This window comes from Pelophylax lessonae, assembly GCF_965119305.1.
Source record: "Pelophylax lessonae genome assembly, chromosome: 8".
NCBI lineage: Eukaryota > Metazoa > Chordata > Amphibia > Anura > Ranidae > Pelophylax > Pelophylax lessonae.
In genome coordinates, this window is record NC_138775.1 from 103,762,187 (window position 1) to 103,775,450 (window position 13,264).

Here is a 13,264-nt window from a genome sequence, read left to right on the forward strand (position 1 = left end):
AAAAAGCTGATGCCCGACATATATTGGAATATGAAGGTAAGCGTCCTTGAGATCGATAGAAGCCAAAAGGATCCCCTTGATGAAGGAAAGCCACTACTAAGCGAATAGACTCCATCCAAAATTTCTGAACCTGCACAAAGTAGTTCAGAGCCTTGAGGTCCAAGATTGGGCAGACATTGCCTTCCTTCCTGAGAACGGTAAACAGATTTGAATAAAAACCTTGAAAATGTTCTGACTCTGGAACTGGCACAATGACTCCTTGTGCTAACAGGTCCTGCACTGCTCCATAGAGGCCTTGCAACCGATCGTGGGACAGGCGTAAATTGGTAAGAAAGAACCTTGCCGGAGGCAATGACCGAAACTCGATCTTGTAGCCAAACTGAATCAACTCGTGGACCCATTTGTCCTGAATGAGCAAGGTCCACGGTCCAGAAAGAAGCGAAGAAGCCCCCTTCAGGCTGGGTAAGGCTTGTCTGCGGAACCAGTGGTGCCCTCTTTTGACTTACCATTCCAGGGTCTCTTGGAGCCGCCCACGAAGTTATGGGTAGATCTCAAACCCTTTTCCTGCGATCGAGTCAGACAAAAGGGCCGCATGTGACCTAAAAAGGACCACGTTTACGAGGTTCTTTGCCCCTAGCAACCTGTGGAAGTAATGTACTCTTACCTCCCATAAGGCCCTTAATGATCTCCTCCAAAGAGGAACTGAAAAAACAGTCACCTACAAAAGGTAGATCAGTCAGCACTTTTTTAGAAGCCTGGTCGACCAGTATTTCAACCAAATCATGGGCCAAGAATCACTGTCATCACAGATAATCTGCCAGCCAAGGGGGCCGCATCCAAAGATGCATCACAAATGTTCTGTAGCCCCTGGATCAACTGATCTGCCAGCTCAGGAGGGTGTTGATCCCCTTCCTGGCGTAAAATTTTTGCCCATTCTGTTAAGGTCTGGGATACCAAGGTGATATCAAACACCCGCCTCAACATTGAACCTGCCACGGTGAAAAGGTAATGGACCAGAGCCTCAGCTCGCTTGTCCACAGGATCCTAAAAGATGGAGAATCCTTAACTGGCAAAAGTGTGCCCTCATTTAACCTGGAAACCGAAGAGTCCACCGACAGTGGAACCGTTAGTTTCTTCAGGAGAGATTCCTTAAAGGGATATCTCCTAGCAAAACGCTTAGGTATTCCAACCATGCATTTCTGGACCCTAGGGAAGTAATGGTCTACCAGGGTGCAGCCCCCCAGGGATCCCCCCCCCCCCAAGTGGAGGCACCCCTAAAAGGGGGCAGCCAGCAGCACACTCCCACCGCCCTCCGGCCCAGCACCATTTTAGCAGCCCCACCCAAAAAACACTGTGCAACCCTCAAAGGGGGACTAGGGGAGAGGCTGGGGGCAAGTGAGGACAACCAGACGACCAATGCAGAGGAAACCCCGCTAGGTAGAGGAGGGAAAACCATGAAGGGAGGAAAGACACAGGCGGAAGAGGGAAAAGAGGGGGGGACACTATTCACCACACCTTGGCATTAGGCGGGCACCACTCCACGCAGTTCAATGCATTATCTTGGAATGGGGGGCTGCAGCAAGGGGTACGCTGTGACTCTGATCGTGACCGCTGTCGTGACCAGGGCTATGCGACCTCACAAGGTGTTTCACTCCCCAGCCAGCATGTCCAGTGGGGCTATTTAGCGGCCAACCTAGCGCGGAGCTAATAGTTCAGTCACTCTCGCAGGCCAGACTGGGAAGACCATAAGGATCTAGGATATACAGTGCGTCACACAGTCCAGCTGTTGATTGTAAGTCACACAGGAACAGAAAATAACAAAGAGAAAATAAAAAATTCCATTTAAAAAAAGGAAGAAATGCAAGGACCGCAGATCCCAGCAGAGAGCCAGGTCTTTACTTCGGACTAGGCAGAAAAAACTGTATAACCCCCTGGGACTGCCTCAGGGGTGTAGCCAAAATGGTTTCCGCCTAGTCCTACTCCTGAATAGAAAGCAGCATAAGCTCAAGGGTCTAAGAAGACATGGAGCTGTGTCGTTAGTGAACGAAAGAGAAAATATTTTTTTACTAATCCCGATTTTAAAATACACCACCTTTATTTTGTGCTATAAAAAGCCTATGCGAAACATTAGCATTGCCTCAGCATTAACAATATACACAAGCAAGATTGATATAATGTTGATTTATTTTAATACAGAAGTTTCTTTCCAAACAGTGCAATAATTTAATTATAAAAATACACACAAATAGGCAGCTACAGAGCAAGAACAGTGTAACCTTGGTAGGTGCCAGGCTGGTACTGTGGTATCACAAGATATTGACAAGGGTAGGCAATACAAATGACATTAGCTTCTCCAAATCAAGCATCTTTAGCTCTTAAAGTGACTTACAAAGCCAAATTTACAGAAGTGTGACTCGCACTTGGAATACCAATGACACTAAACCTTTATTGTCCATGGCAGCTAGCTTAATGATATAAGAATGTAACAGATGTATATGACACCACATACATTTGGCACTATGTATCAAAGTATCTTAAAAATCACAATCTCTGCTCTTTTTAAAAGGTGCAATTTTTAAGGGACAGCTTTTTATTTTTCTCTAAGACTTCAGCAGCAAGTTATGTTCCTCTGTATTCCCTGGTACATTGAACTGCTATGGCAATTTAAAATTTGTCCTCTATTAACATGAATACAGGGGGAGGCGTCTTCTATCAAAGCAGAAAAGTAGTGGGAATAACTTAAAATGTCACCTTTTTGCAAATTTTTGCAGGTCAAACCACAGAAAATCTATTTTGAACGCTTAGACCCCGTTCACACTGGGGCGGCCCGACTTGCGGTAGCGACCTGTGAAGTCGCGGTGCGCAGTTTGCACCGCGACCTCGGAGCGGCCGGCACGTACTTCATATCATTGAAGTCAATGCAGGTCGCTCCAGGTCGCCCCAAAGAAGCTCCGGACCCTTTTTCTAAGTCGGAGCGACTTGTGTCGCTCCTATTAGAACGGGTCCTGTGCTGCTCTATGGCAGGCGACCCACGGCGACTTGTCAGGCGACCAGGTCGCCTGACAGGTCGCCCCAGTGTGAACGGGGTCTGATTCGCAGTGTTTTTCTTTTACAATAATAATTTTTTTATTCCCTTGCAATATACCTTTGAGCTTCAAAAATCTGACTACTCCAGGAAAAGTTAACTCCCTAGCAACGTGCCCTCCTTGCACATAATAGTCTTCTCCTCTTCTGGGAGCGTCAAATTACTCTGTGCTGGTTCAGTATCTTTGCCCCTCAGCTCACTACATAACCTTTATGTAGCTGCCAGGAAAAAGCAAGAGGAATACTAAGGAATGTCACCTAAGTGACACCTTTGAGTCTGCTGGGGCTGCTGACATCACATCCAAGATGGCAGTGCCCAGCAGCAGTCTCAGGACTTTTAGATGGTTACACAAGGGAGGTTTTTATGGTTAAAAAACATGCATAAAATACATTAAAAAGGCACAATCCACCTTTTGTAAAGATTTAACAAATGCACCAACTTTAATAAAAGTAAAAATCAGTGCATCATGGGTAAAATCCCTGCTCCTGCATAGTTTATATCCCAGCCTTATGTCCATATGGAGGTACTTATCCCTTCTGAAGGAAGGAATTTAAAAAATGAACTTTAAGTTCAGTGATTTCACTGCACTTACGACGCTGCAATGGAACTTGCGGTCTGCCCATTCACAGATCCGTGAATGGATCTGTGAATAGATGACATGGCTGTGTGGACAGAGCCAAGCACTTCCATGTTACAACAGGATTTTTCAGGGAGAAGAACCCCATGATTCAGGTAGGTTGGAGTAGTTTGAGGGTGGGGGCATGTTAAATGTGACCAGTGTTTTAGGTTGCACCCTAAATATGCAAATAACAAGAGAAATGGTCCCAAAGAAGAACTGAGTCTTAAAGATGCACATATTTTATGGAAAGATTTTTGTTGACATGAATGGTGACAGAGTCTCTGACTAAAATACAGAGATCAGATATTAAATATATAAAAGCAGGTGGGGGGCCAGTGACCTTCAGTTTTGACTGGCGTGACCTCTTTAATTCACCTTAAATAATGTACAAAGGCTTTCTGCTGAATTTTTTTATGTTTCTTTTGTTGTGAAAGGTTTAAATGGTCATTAAAATCTTTATGAAAAGAAAAGAAAAAAGTAATGTAGGAAGTAAAAATAGGTTCCATCAATGCGCCAACAAAATCACAAATGGGCCTACATCATTTTTTTTAGTAATAAGCCACCATCCAAAAGATTTTTAAATCCTTGAAATGTTGAGCATCAACAGATCAGGGGAAAGGGGGTAATTTCCAATGGCCCTCTCTCCCTATTATAAGCACTGAAGTTTGATCACTTAACAGGTGGAACAAAATGCTTCTTATTGTGTAGCCTACATAAAGTAGCGTGGAGCAACAATCAAAGTGATATTAAAAGGCTATATATTTTTTTTGTTTAATGCTTGCTATGGGGGCACCTAAGCATGCTCACTCCCGAGCTGCTGCTCTGTGTGTTCATTCAGACACGGAAACGTGGCTCGGCTCCGGGCTCTCATGTTGCAACGTCATGTTGCAGCCTTGTCAACCTGGAACATTCCAGGCATAGAAAACTGCCAATAAGATTTCCTCTCCCAGAAGCACCTGGACTCTGGGACAGTTGTCCCTACACCAAAAGGGGTTCCAGGATGTGTCGACAGTGGGGGACACAGTATGTGGAAATTCTGGCCTCCAGGTTTAATAGCCAACTGGACAGGTTTGTCTCCAGATGCAGGAATCCTCTAGCAGAAGCAATGGATGCTCTGGTGACTATTTGGGATCAGTACACTCTGATCTCTGGCTTTTTTTCCCCTAAATCATTTTTTCTGGTCTGCTTCGCAGGATCGAAATGGAGGAATTCCAATAATCTCCTTTGGTCCAGGCAGATGTAGTACGCCGATTTTGTAAGATTTCTGACAGATGCTCCATAGGCTGTGCCGGATTGTCAGGTTCTTCCATTTTAAGGAATGCTGCCAACCTGCTTCATGGCTGCATGGTTAAAGCGACAGGGGCATCTCTTCATATGATGCTAAAAGTTAGGAAGGCTACTTCCAGCATGGTCTATCTTTTGTCCTGGAATGCAAACTTCATGATTGGACAAATCCTCTCCTTTCTGCAGCTGGGTCTGGACCAGTGGTTTATTCTCACCACTATCAAGGACCAGGTTTACCCTTTGCATTTTGTTTCAGAAGTTGTTGGTTTCTCTTCATTAAAACTTGTGTACAGGGGGTCTCATGTAGCTCCCCGTCCATTCCCCTATGACTCTGTGCTTCAGAAGCTGCCATTCAAACCCATTACACACATTTCACTCTTTACTATGTGGTGATATTCCTTGTAGCTATCACTTTTCTGAGGCGAGTGTCTGAACTGGTAGCTTTCTCCTGTAAGGAACCCTTTCTATTTTTTTTTTTTTTTTTTTATAGAGACAAGGTAGCGTTAAGGCCAGGACATGCTGCTTGCCCAAGTTAGTTTCTATCTTTCACCTAATCCAGTACATTTCCCCTGTGTCCAGTCCCTGTTTATCCAAAGGAAATTTTCCAGCTATTGTCTAGATGTAGTTTGAGCTGTGGGCTCTCTCAGTTATGGATTTTTCCAGAAAAAAATATTCTATTTTTGTCCACTCAGATGGACACCGGAGGGTACTCTGGCTTTTCACCCTTTCCTATTAAGGCACACAACTGGATCTGTGACTGCTTCTTGGACAGCTTTTCCAGTTTGCAAGACTACCAATTGGTCTTCTGTTTTTTTTAGTTCAACCAGGCGCATATTCAGGCTTTATCTTATGCCAGCTCCTGGCATTGGTTTGTTCGGGTGGCTCTTTGAGCTGCAGGCAGTCCCTAGTTTTCTGGAATTTGTGGGAGGTCTGTTGTAATTAGGTTACCCACTCCTCTGTTGGACTGCTTTTGGATGTCCCCACAGTCTAAGTATTCCTGTGTCCCTCAATGAATGAGAGTGAAATTAACCTTTTCCTAGGTATGCATCTAACACTGGAAAACAAAACCTCAGGAATCTGTCTGCTTAGGTAAATATGTGATAAACTTGAAGCAATACCATGCTGTTATTGCTTCTTAAAAAGCGATTTTAAAGATACTTTTTTGTATCTTTGTTTTTATTTTATTTTTTTCAATCCACTGCCTCATTACAATTTCATGCACCATTTGCACAACATAAAGGTGATCTACAAGCCAACCAACAGAGATATACTTTTGTTTTGTTATAGACCACCTTACAAAGTGAACCCAGTGCTGTAGGTAAGGGGACAAAATATATTGTAAGGGAATATATATATATATGTGTGTGTGTGTGTATCACAAAAACCAGGACGACAGTCCACTGTTTACTTAACAGTCCTGGGCACAATTAGGGCTTCTGTGTTTTAAACACCATCTAGCAGCACTTTTAAATAAGCAGATGTAATATGTTTGGAGCCAAGCCACTAGGCAACTTGTTAGTTTGGGGTAAAGTGAAGAAGGATTAGAGCCCCTATCTAGTTTTTAAAGCTCATCAGGGATACAATTAGGGAGTGCTTTCTCTTCACTTGCGGTCATTCATTCACCAGATATGAAGCAACCAGATTGGGGCTCTAATCCTTTCATACGGTTTCCAAAATGTAAAAAAGTTTTGGCTGGACTAATATTTTATATACAGGTATCCAATTGTGAAGGCAGCTTCAATTTACAAAAGGCAAAATACAGAACTAAATGAATCCATACCAAATTAGCTTTACCTTGCCTGCAAAAGGCTAAAGCATGTGCAATATAATATATATCTGATAGACACAGACAAGAAATGGAGGAATGTTAATCTACAACTAAATTATTAAAGGAAATGAATTAGCAGTTTGTTTCTATATGTGGTTTGTAGTTTCTCTCCAGATAAAGAAAACCAGCCTAAATATTTTACTGCACATATTGAAAACCTTTGGACAGACACATGCTGGGAATCAGATAGTCTGAAAAAAGTGTTTGTGAAATCTGCAGAAATGCAATTTTAAAAATGCAAAAAATATTACCAAGCAAAACCTATTTGGGTTCAGAAATTGAATGGTGTAAAAGCCTACAATAAACCAGAAATGTATTGTAAAGAAAGAAGAATTGATTGCAGCGAGCGCTTTAGTAGTGCTTCACATTCAATTTCTAGCATCATGAGGTACAGCTGCGCTATACATAAGAGAAAATAAAAGGCTGTCCAAAACAGAACAGCTCTGCTGACCTAAGGACATTACATTTCAGGTAATGCTTATTTTTTGGTCTAGTAAACCGAATGAAGCTGTTATTTATTAACTAAATGACTGGGAGCCACCTGCATTTCACACAAGACATATTAATGAGGTTACCTGGGTGCATATTTATTCAGCAAAATTAGAACCCTTTTCATCTCCCACTTTTATGGACTGTAGTTCATGTCATATCTAGAGTCTCCTGTAATTTTACAGGGATATTGACAACTTAGTCTGAAGTGGAAGGGAAGGCACAGCAAAGATGTGGTCCGGTCTACTTTTATTCATTCCCCTCCTTATCATAATTTCTGATCTACCTCTTCGCCCCTTCTCCTTTCTCTTTTTTGGCCTTTGGGCTCTTTTGCTTTGCATCTTTAGGGGAAAGCAATTTAAGAACTTTTATTGTTTTGAGTTTTCCTTTCTTCTTCTTTTGAGGATCTGCATGAAAATCTGAAAAAAATCATAAAAGCAATGAGATGCAGATAATCGAAAGGAAGTCTGAAATAGAACATAAAGTGAAGTACAATCTAAAAAACATATACATATGTGTACACAGGGACTTTAATCTGCATATACTGTATATAGCAAATACTGATAGATGGGGAGGACAGATACATAATTTAACTTCATATATGTGAATGGTTTTACATGGCCAGGTGTGACCCTATCTCTGATGATTCACTTTGTTAGTAAGATTTGTTATGGGTAAAGAACTGGGAGTTACCTCACTGTTCACACCGTTGGACACAGTTCTTATTTCCTGCCATCTCATGTTTTGCTGAGGCAATGTCATCTGCTAGGTGGAACGACTCATGCTCTGTGTAAACTTTCTGCCATTCGCCCTTAAGGAAGCACCATCCCATTGCTACTCTTCCTTGTGAAGCACAACGTGGATCTCTAGTCTATTTCCTCTGCCCATCTACAGTGACTTGGTAACCTCCGACTGCCTAAAACCCTCAGCAAAAGCTGATGATATTAGCTCATCTTCCTAATGTTCTGGTGTTTGTCTACCCTTCATCCCTGTCTACCCTTGTAGAAGTACCTCTCATGCACCCTGCCTTATTTTCAGTCAGGCTGACTTCATGGTTGGTACCCTGGAGATTTTTACCAGTCTCAGGTGTTACTTAGCTATCCTTAACCTCCCTGGCGGTATGATTATGTCTGGAAGTTCATACCAAAAGCGGTACAATTATTTTCATGGAAATTTGGTGTTATGTATTATAGGCCTACAATTCTTAGTAATTACTGACTTAAACCTGAGCAAAACAAGACTCTAGTAGACATCCCAGATGTGATCAATTTTGAAACACAAACGCATGAATTATAATCTCATAAATAATGTAATTTTATTCAATAATGCAGTAAATAAGGAAATTTGTCAAAGAAAGAAAATTCAATACAAATGCTGCGTGTGATAAATCTTGAAACAAGGAACTACACAAAGTCCAACGTCACAGTCAGGACATAGGAACCTAGTTTCCTTTCGGACTTTCTTTCCATTCCTATCGCGTTTCGAGCAGCAGACAACACACATCCTGGTTGGTGCTGCCTTTTTTGCAGTTGGCGGAATATAGTCTGCAAAGTGACGGCCGGTCAGACGCTCTGGGTTGACCACGTCAACAGCGCGACGTCCAGGTCTATTTTCAACTCCTGATGGTGTCTGGTACTTTGCAAAAATCTGCTCAGCCACCTTCCAGACAAACTAGGAATGAGCAAGAGGGTTTTCACTGTTGGCTTTGTGCAGGATGTAAGCGTTCCATAGACATTGTTCCAGAAGATGTCTAAATATTTTTTTATAATATTTTTTTTGCTGTTTTCGTACAGCGGGATAGAAGGTCATGGCCTGATCGGCTCTGTCCACACCTCCCATTGTTTTGTTATAGTCAATTACGACCTGTGGTTTCAGCACATCAGTCCCACGTTTTGTATGGACCGTGGCAGTGGAGGTAGTGTGAACAGTGCTCATAAGACACACATCCTTCTTGTCTCTCCATCTCATTGCCATCACCTTTCCCTTCTGCCAGGCAACCATTTCTCCGGTTTTTAGTTTTTTTTTGGCAAAAAAAGATGGCATGTCTCGACGGTTAGGCCGAACGGTACCATATGCGTCGGTTCTATTTTGTAGCAAAACATCATATAGTTCCGGGGAGGTATAGAAGTTGTCCGTCGTCAAACAATATCCCTGGTTCAGCAAGGGGTCAAGAAGTGTCAGGACGGATGATGTGGCAATCCCATAGTCGCTGTACCTCGGGTTGAATTTAGTGCCTTTGCCGGTGTAAATTACGGAATTCCATATGTACCCCGTGGATGACTCGCAGAGCATATATGATTTGATGCCAAACCGTGCTCTTTTTGATGCGATGTACTGAATCCAGCTTAGGCGACCTTTGTAGGCCATCAAACTCTCATCCACGCTGATGTCCCTTTCTGGCACGTAGGTCCGCTGGAAATTTCCCACAATAAGTTGCCATACCTCCCAGATCTTTTTCAGTTTGGGCGCAGGATGCGTGGCCTCATCAAATTCCTCATTGTTTGTGAAGTGCAAATACTTCATAATCAGGGAGAAGCGATACTCAGACATCACGGTCCCAAAGAACGGTGTGGCCAGTAACCTGTTGGTGGTCCAGTACCATTTTTGGAACGGTTTCCCCACCAACCCCTGAAGAAAGAGGAGTCCCATAAACAGCCACATGTCCTCTTTCGTTACCGGTTCCCACCTTCTGCTTCGGGAAAGCCTGGCATGCAGCGTTGCGGATTGCTGCTGTTGGTAGCGATTCGTCTCGGCGACAATTAATTCAATTACCTCCTCAGTGAGAAATAATTGAAGGTAGGCCAGAGGATTGTCACGCTCGACATCTACCTTCATCCCAGGTGATCCGGTGAAGGGGAATCTTGGGGGCGCTACCTGGTCCGCATCGCAATCAATAGCGCACCAAGTGCGCACATCGCTGTGGTCAGGGTCATCGCCGTTCTCACTTCCCAGATCCGTGTCAGTGTCAGTGTCGGACGACAAATCACCGCATGACTCGCTATCGCTCACTTCCGCGAGCACCTCTGGGTCGCTGTCGCTGCCGCTGTCACTCAGCTGGTCCAAAAGCGGTTTAGACTGGCGCTTTTTTGATGCCATAATATATTTTTTTTTTTTGGGCACAAATCACGTTTACTGAAGAGAGGGGCACTGTAATATCAGATCTGAGGTGATCTGTGGTGATACAGTGTAATCCTATCAGATTACATTGTATCACCTCTTTTATTTAGTTTCACTTTTCAAAATTCCCGCCCAGTTCCGCTCCCGTGCGCCGCCTCTGCTCGCAGGGAACGGAACCAGGAAGTCAGATGCCGGTCACCCGGCGATCGGAGCGAAGGACATCGCTGGATCGCCGGGACAAGGTAAGTGGAATGCTTCTGGGAGCCAAGGGAGGCTCCGCTGGCACTCTGCAACTCTACCCCGAGCGTGACTCGGGGTTACCGCTCTTGATATGAAAATTCAACCCCGAGTCACGCTCGGGATTACCGCCTAGGAGGTTAAGGGTATTACAGCGGGTATATAAAAGAATCACTCCCCCCCCCCCCTTAAAAAAAAAAAAAAAAAAAAAAATCACATTTTGTTGCTTTGCAGTCTGAAATCAAGGCAGACACAGTTTTTGTTTTATCCAGCTTTATTTACTCAGTGCAACCTTTAACATCCAAGTCAAAGATATAACACCAACATGTCAAACAAAAACAGAATCACTGAGTTGGAAAAAGCATCACTTCCTTGTGTCAGTATTTTGTTAAACCACCTTAAAGTGGAAGGAAAGCCTAATATTTATATTCTCCCCCGCAATTATTAAAGTAAACGAAGTTCAGCCATGAGTCCCAAAATGAAAAAAAAATGGGATTTTTGACTTACAGTAAAATCCATTTCAATCCAATCCAAACCATTGGGTTATTCTGGTCCCTACAGGGGTATGACACTAGGCAGAAAAATAATCTGTCTACGGCTATGGGCAGTCCCAGAGGGTATACTCCCTCTCCGTGCTATGGGTACTCAGTATTGTCACAAGCAGTGTCAGAAGAATTACAACTTTACAGAGGGGTGGGTGCTGTGTCCGTCAATGAACATCAGAGAAATGGATTTTACGGTAAGTCAAAAATCCCATTTTCTCGTTCATTCATTAACGTACTAATTTCCTAATCTTCATTACCACTGGGATGTCCCAAAGCAGTGTTAAACATGAGGGGTGTGAACAGCAAACAAATTCCCCAGGCTAAACAGAAGCCAACCAGGCAACAGGAGCTCAACCAAAACAACTGGAGCCCACCTGAAAAAAAAACAAACACCCTCAAACTCGATCAAGTCCTCCAAACAGCAACCTGCAAAACCTTGCAGCCAAAAGAAGCCTCTGCAGATGCCAACACTTCCACTTCATAGAACTTTGTGAAAGTGTGCACCGACGACCAGGTGGCTGCCTTGCAAACCTGCATCACTGACGCTTGGTGACGGAAGGCCCAGGAGGCACAGAGTGCCCGAGTAGAGTACCCCTTGACAGGGAAAGGAGGAACCTGACCCTTGATAGAATAGGTCTGAATCACCGTCTGTCTGATCCATCTGGAAATGGTTGCAGAGGAAGCAGACAATCCATACCGAGACCCATCTGTGAGCACAAATAATGAGTCTGACTTCCTAAAAGACTCTGTAGCTGCCAGGTACACCCTAATTGCCAGACCACATCCAAGTCATGCAAGGCAATTTCCTTCGGATGTTTAGGCCTGGGACACAAGGAAGGAAACACAAAGTCTTTATTCGAATGAAAATCAGAGACAACCTTTGGGAGGAACGACGGACAGTGGCGAAGAACCACCTTATCTCTGTGAATCACCAAGTAAGTTGAATGACAGGATAAAGCCGCCAATTCAGACACCCTGCTTGCAGAGGTGATAGCCACCAAAAACGCCACCTTCTGAGAGAGCATAAGCAAGGGAATCTCCCGAAGGTTCTCATAAGGAGGCTTCTGGAGGACCGAAAGCACAAAATTGAGGTCCCATGGTGGCAACGGGGATCGCACTGGAGGAACCAAATGTCAGACACCCTGAAGAAAGGTACACACCAGGGAGTGTGTGGCCAAGGTCATTGGAAGAAGACTGCAAAAGCCAACACCTGGCCCTTGATGGTAACTCAAGGCCAATTTCTGTTTAACCCCTGGTTGAAGGAAGGTCCAAATCCGAGCCACCGAGAAGGAGCGAGGATGAACCCCAAGAAACTCACACCACGCAATGTACGTCTTCTACATACGATGGTAGATCTTCCTAGAAGTAGATTTCCTAGCTTTTACAGTGCTGGAATCACTGACTCATTGCGGGCTATGGCCTCCGCCTTCCTGTGAGCCGGATCCTTAAAAGCCAGGGACTCTTCAACTGGAAACATGGTTGCCTTGTTCAATCTGGAAACCGGAGGGTCCACCACCGGTGGAACAGCCCACTTCTTAATAAGGGACTCCTCATAGGAGTAACGCTTTAAGCACCCCCAAGGGGACGCTTTGGTCGTCCCCACTCTTTAGCGGCAATTTTGTCAAAATAGCCCCTACCCCAGGAGGTGGACTAGACCACCCACATAGCCCCAGCATAAGTGGAGGTGTAGGGTGGGGGACAGATGATGGTGCCCGACGGGAAGGAGGGGAACCCGAGGGTCCGACCGTTCAAAGGAAGGGCCCACGTTAACCCCAAAATCCTCCAGAGGGGGGGGGGGGGGGGACAGCTACTCACCATACCAGGAACCAGGTGGGCACAGCTCCTCGCCATCTAAAAAATTTGCCAGGACCAGAGATCCCAGCAAGGAACTAGGTCCTTACTCCTGACTAGGCAAAAATCCCTATAGCAGGGAGAGGGAATATACCCCCTGGGACTGCCCATCGGCATAGCCAGATTCTTTTTCTGCTTAGTGTCCTACTCCTGTAGGAGGCAGTATAACCCCATGGTTATGAAGATCAGGAGCTGTGTCTATCAATGAA

At 44.3% G+C, this 13,264-nt stretch overlaps 1 protein-coding gene across 4 annotated transcripts in view; it reads right to left on the bottom strand.

The window, feature by feature from the left end:
- Positions 1-7,368: 7,368 nt before the first annotated feature.
- The window catches only part of MICALL1 (MICAL like 1), a 211,254-nt gene continuing 205,358 nt past the window's right edge, over positions 7,369-13,264 (bottom strand). For all 4 annotated transcript variants that reach the window (XM_082265216.1, XM_082265215.1, XM_082265214.1 and 1 more), the window contains one exon: positions 7,369-7,724. In XM_082265216.1, coding sequence (XP_082121342.1) covers positions 7,588-7,724 — 137 coding nt within the window. In that variant the 3' untranslated portion in view covers positions 7,369-7,587. The remainder of the gene's footprint in view (positions 7,725-13,264) is intronic.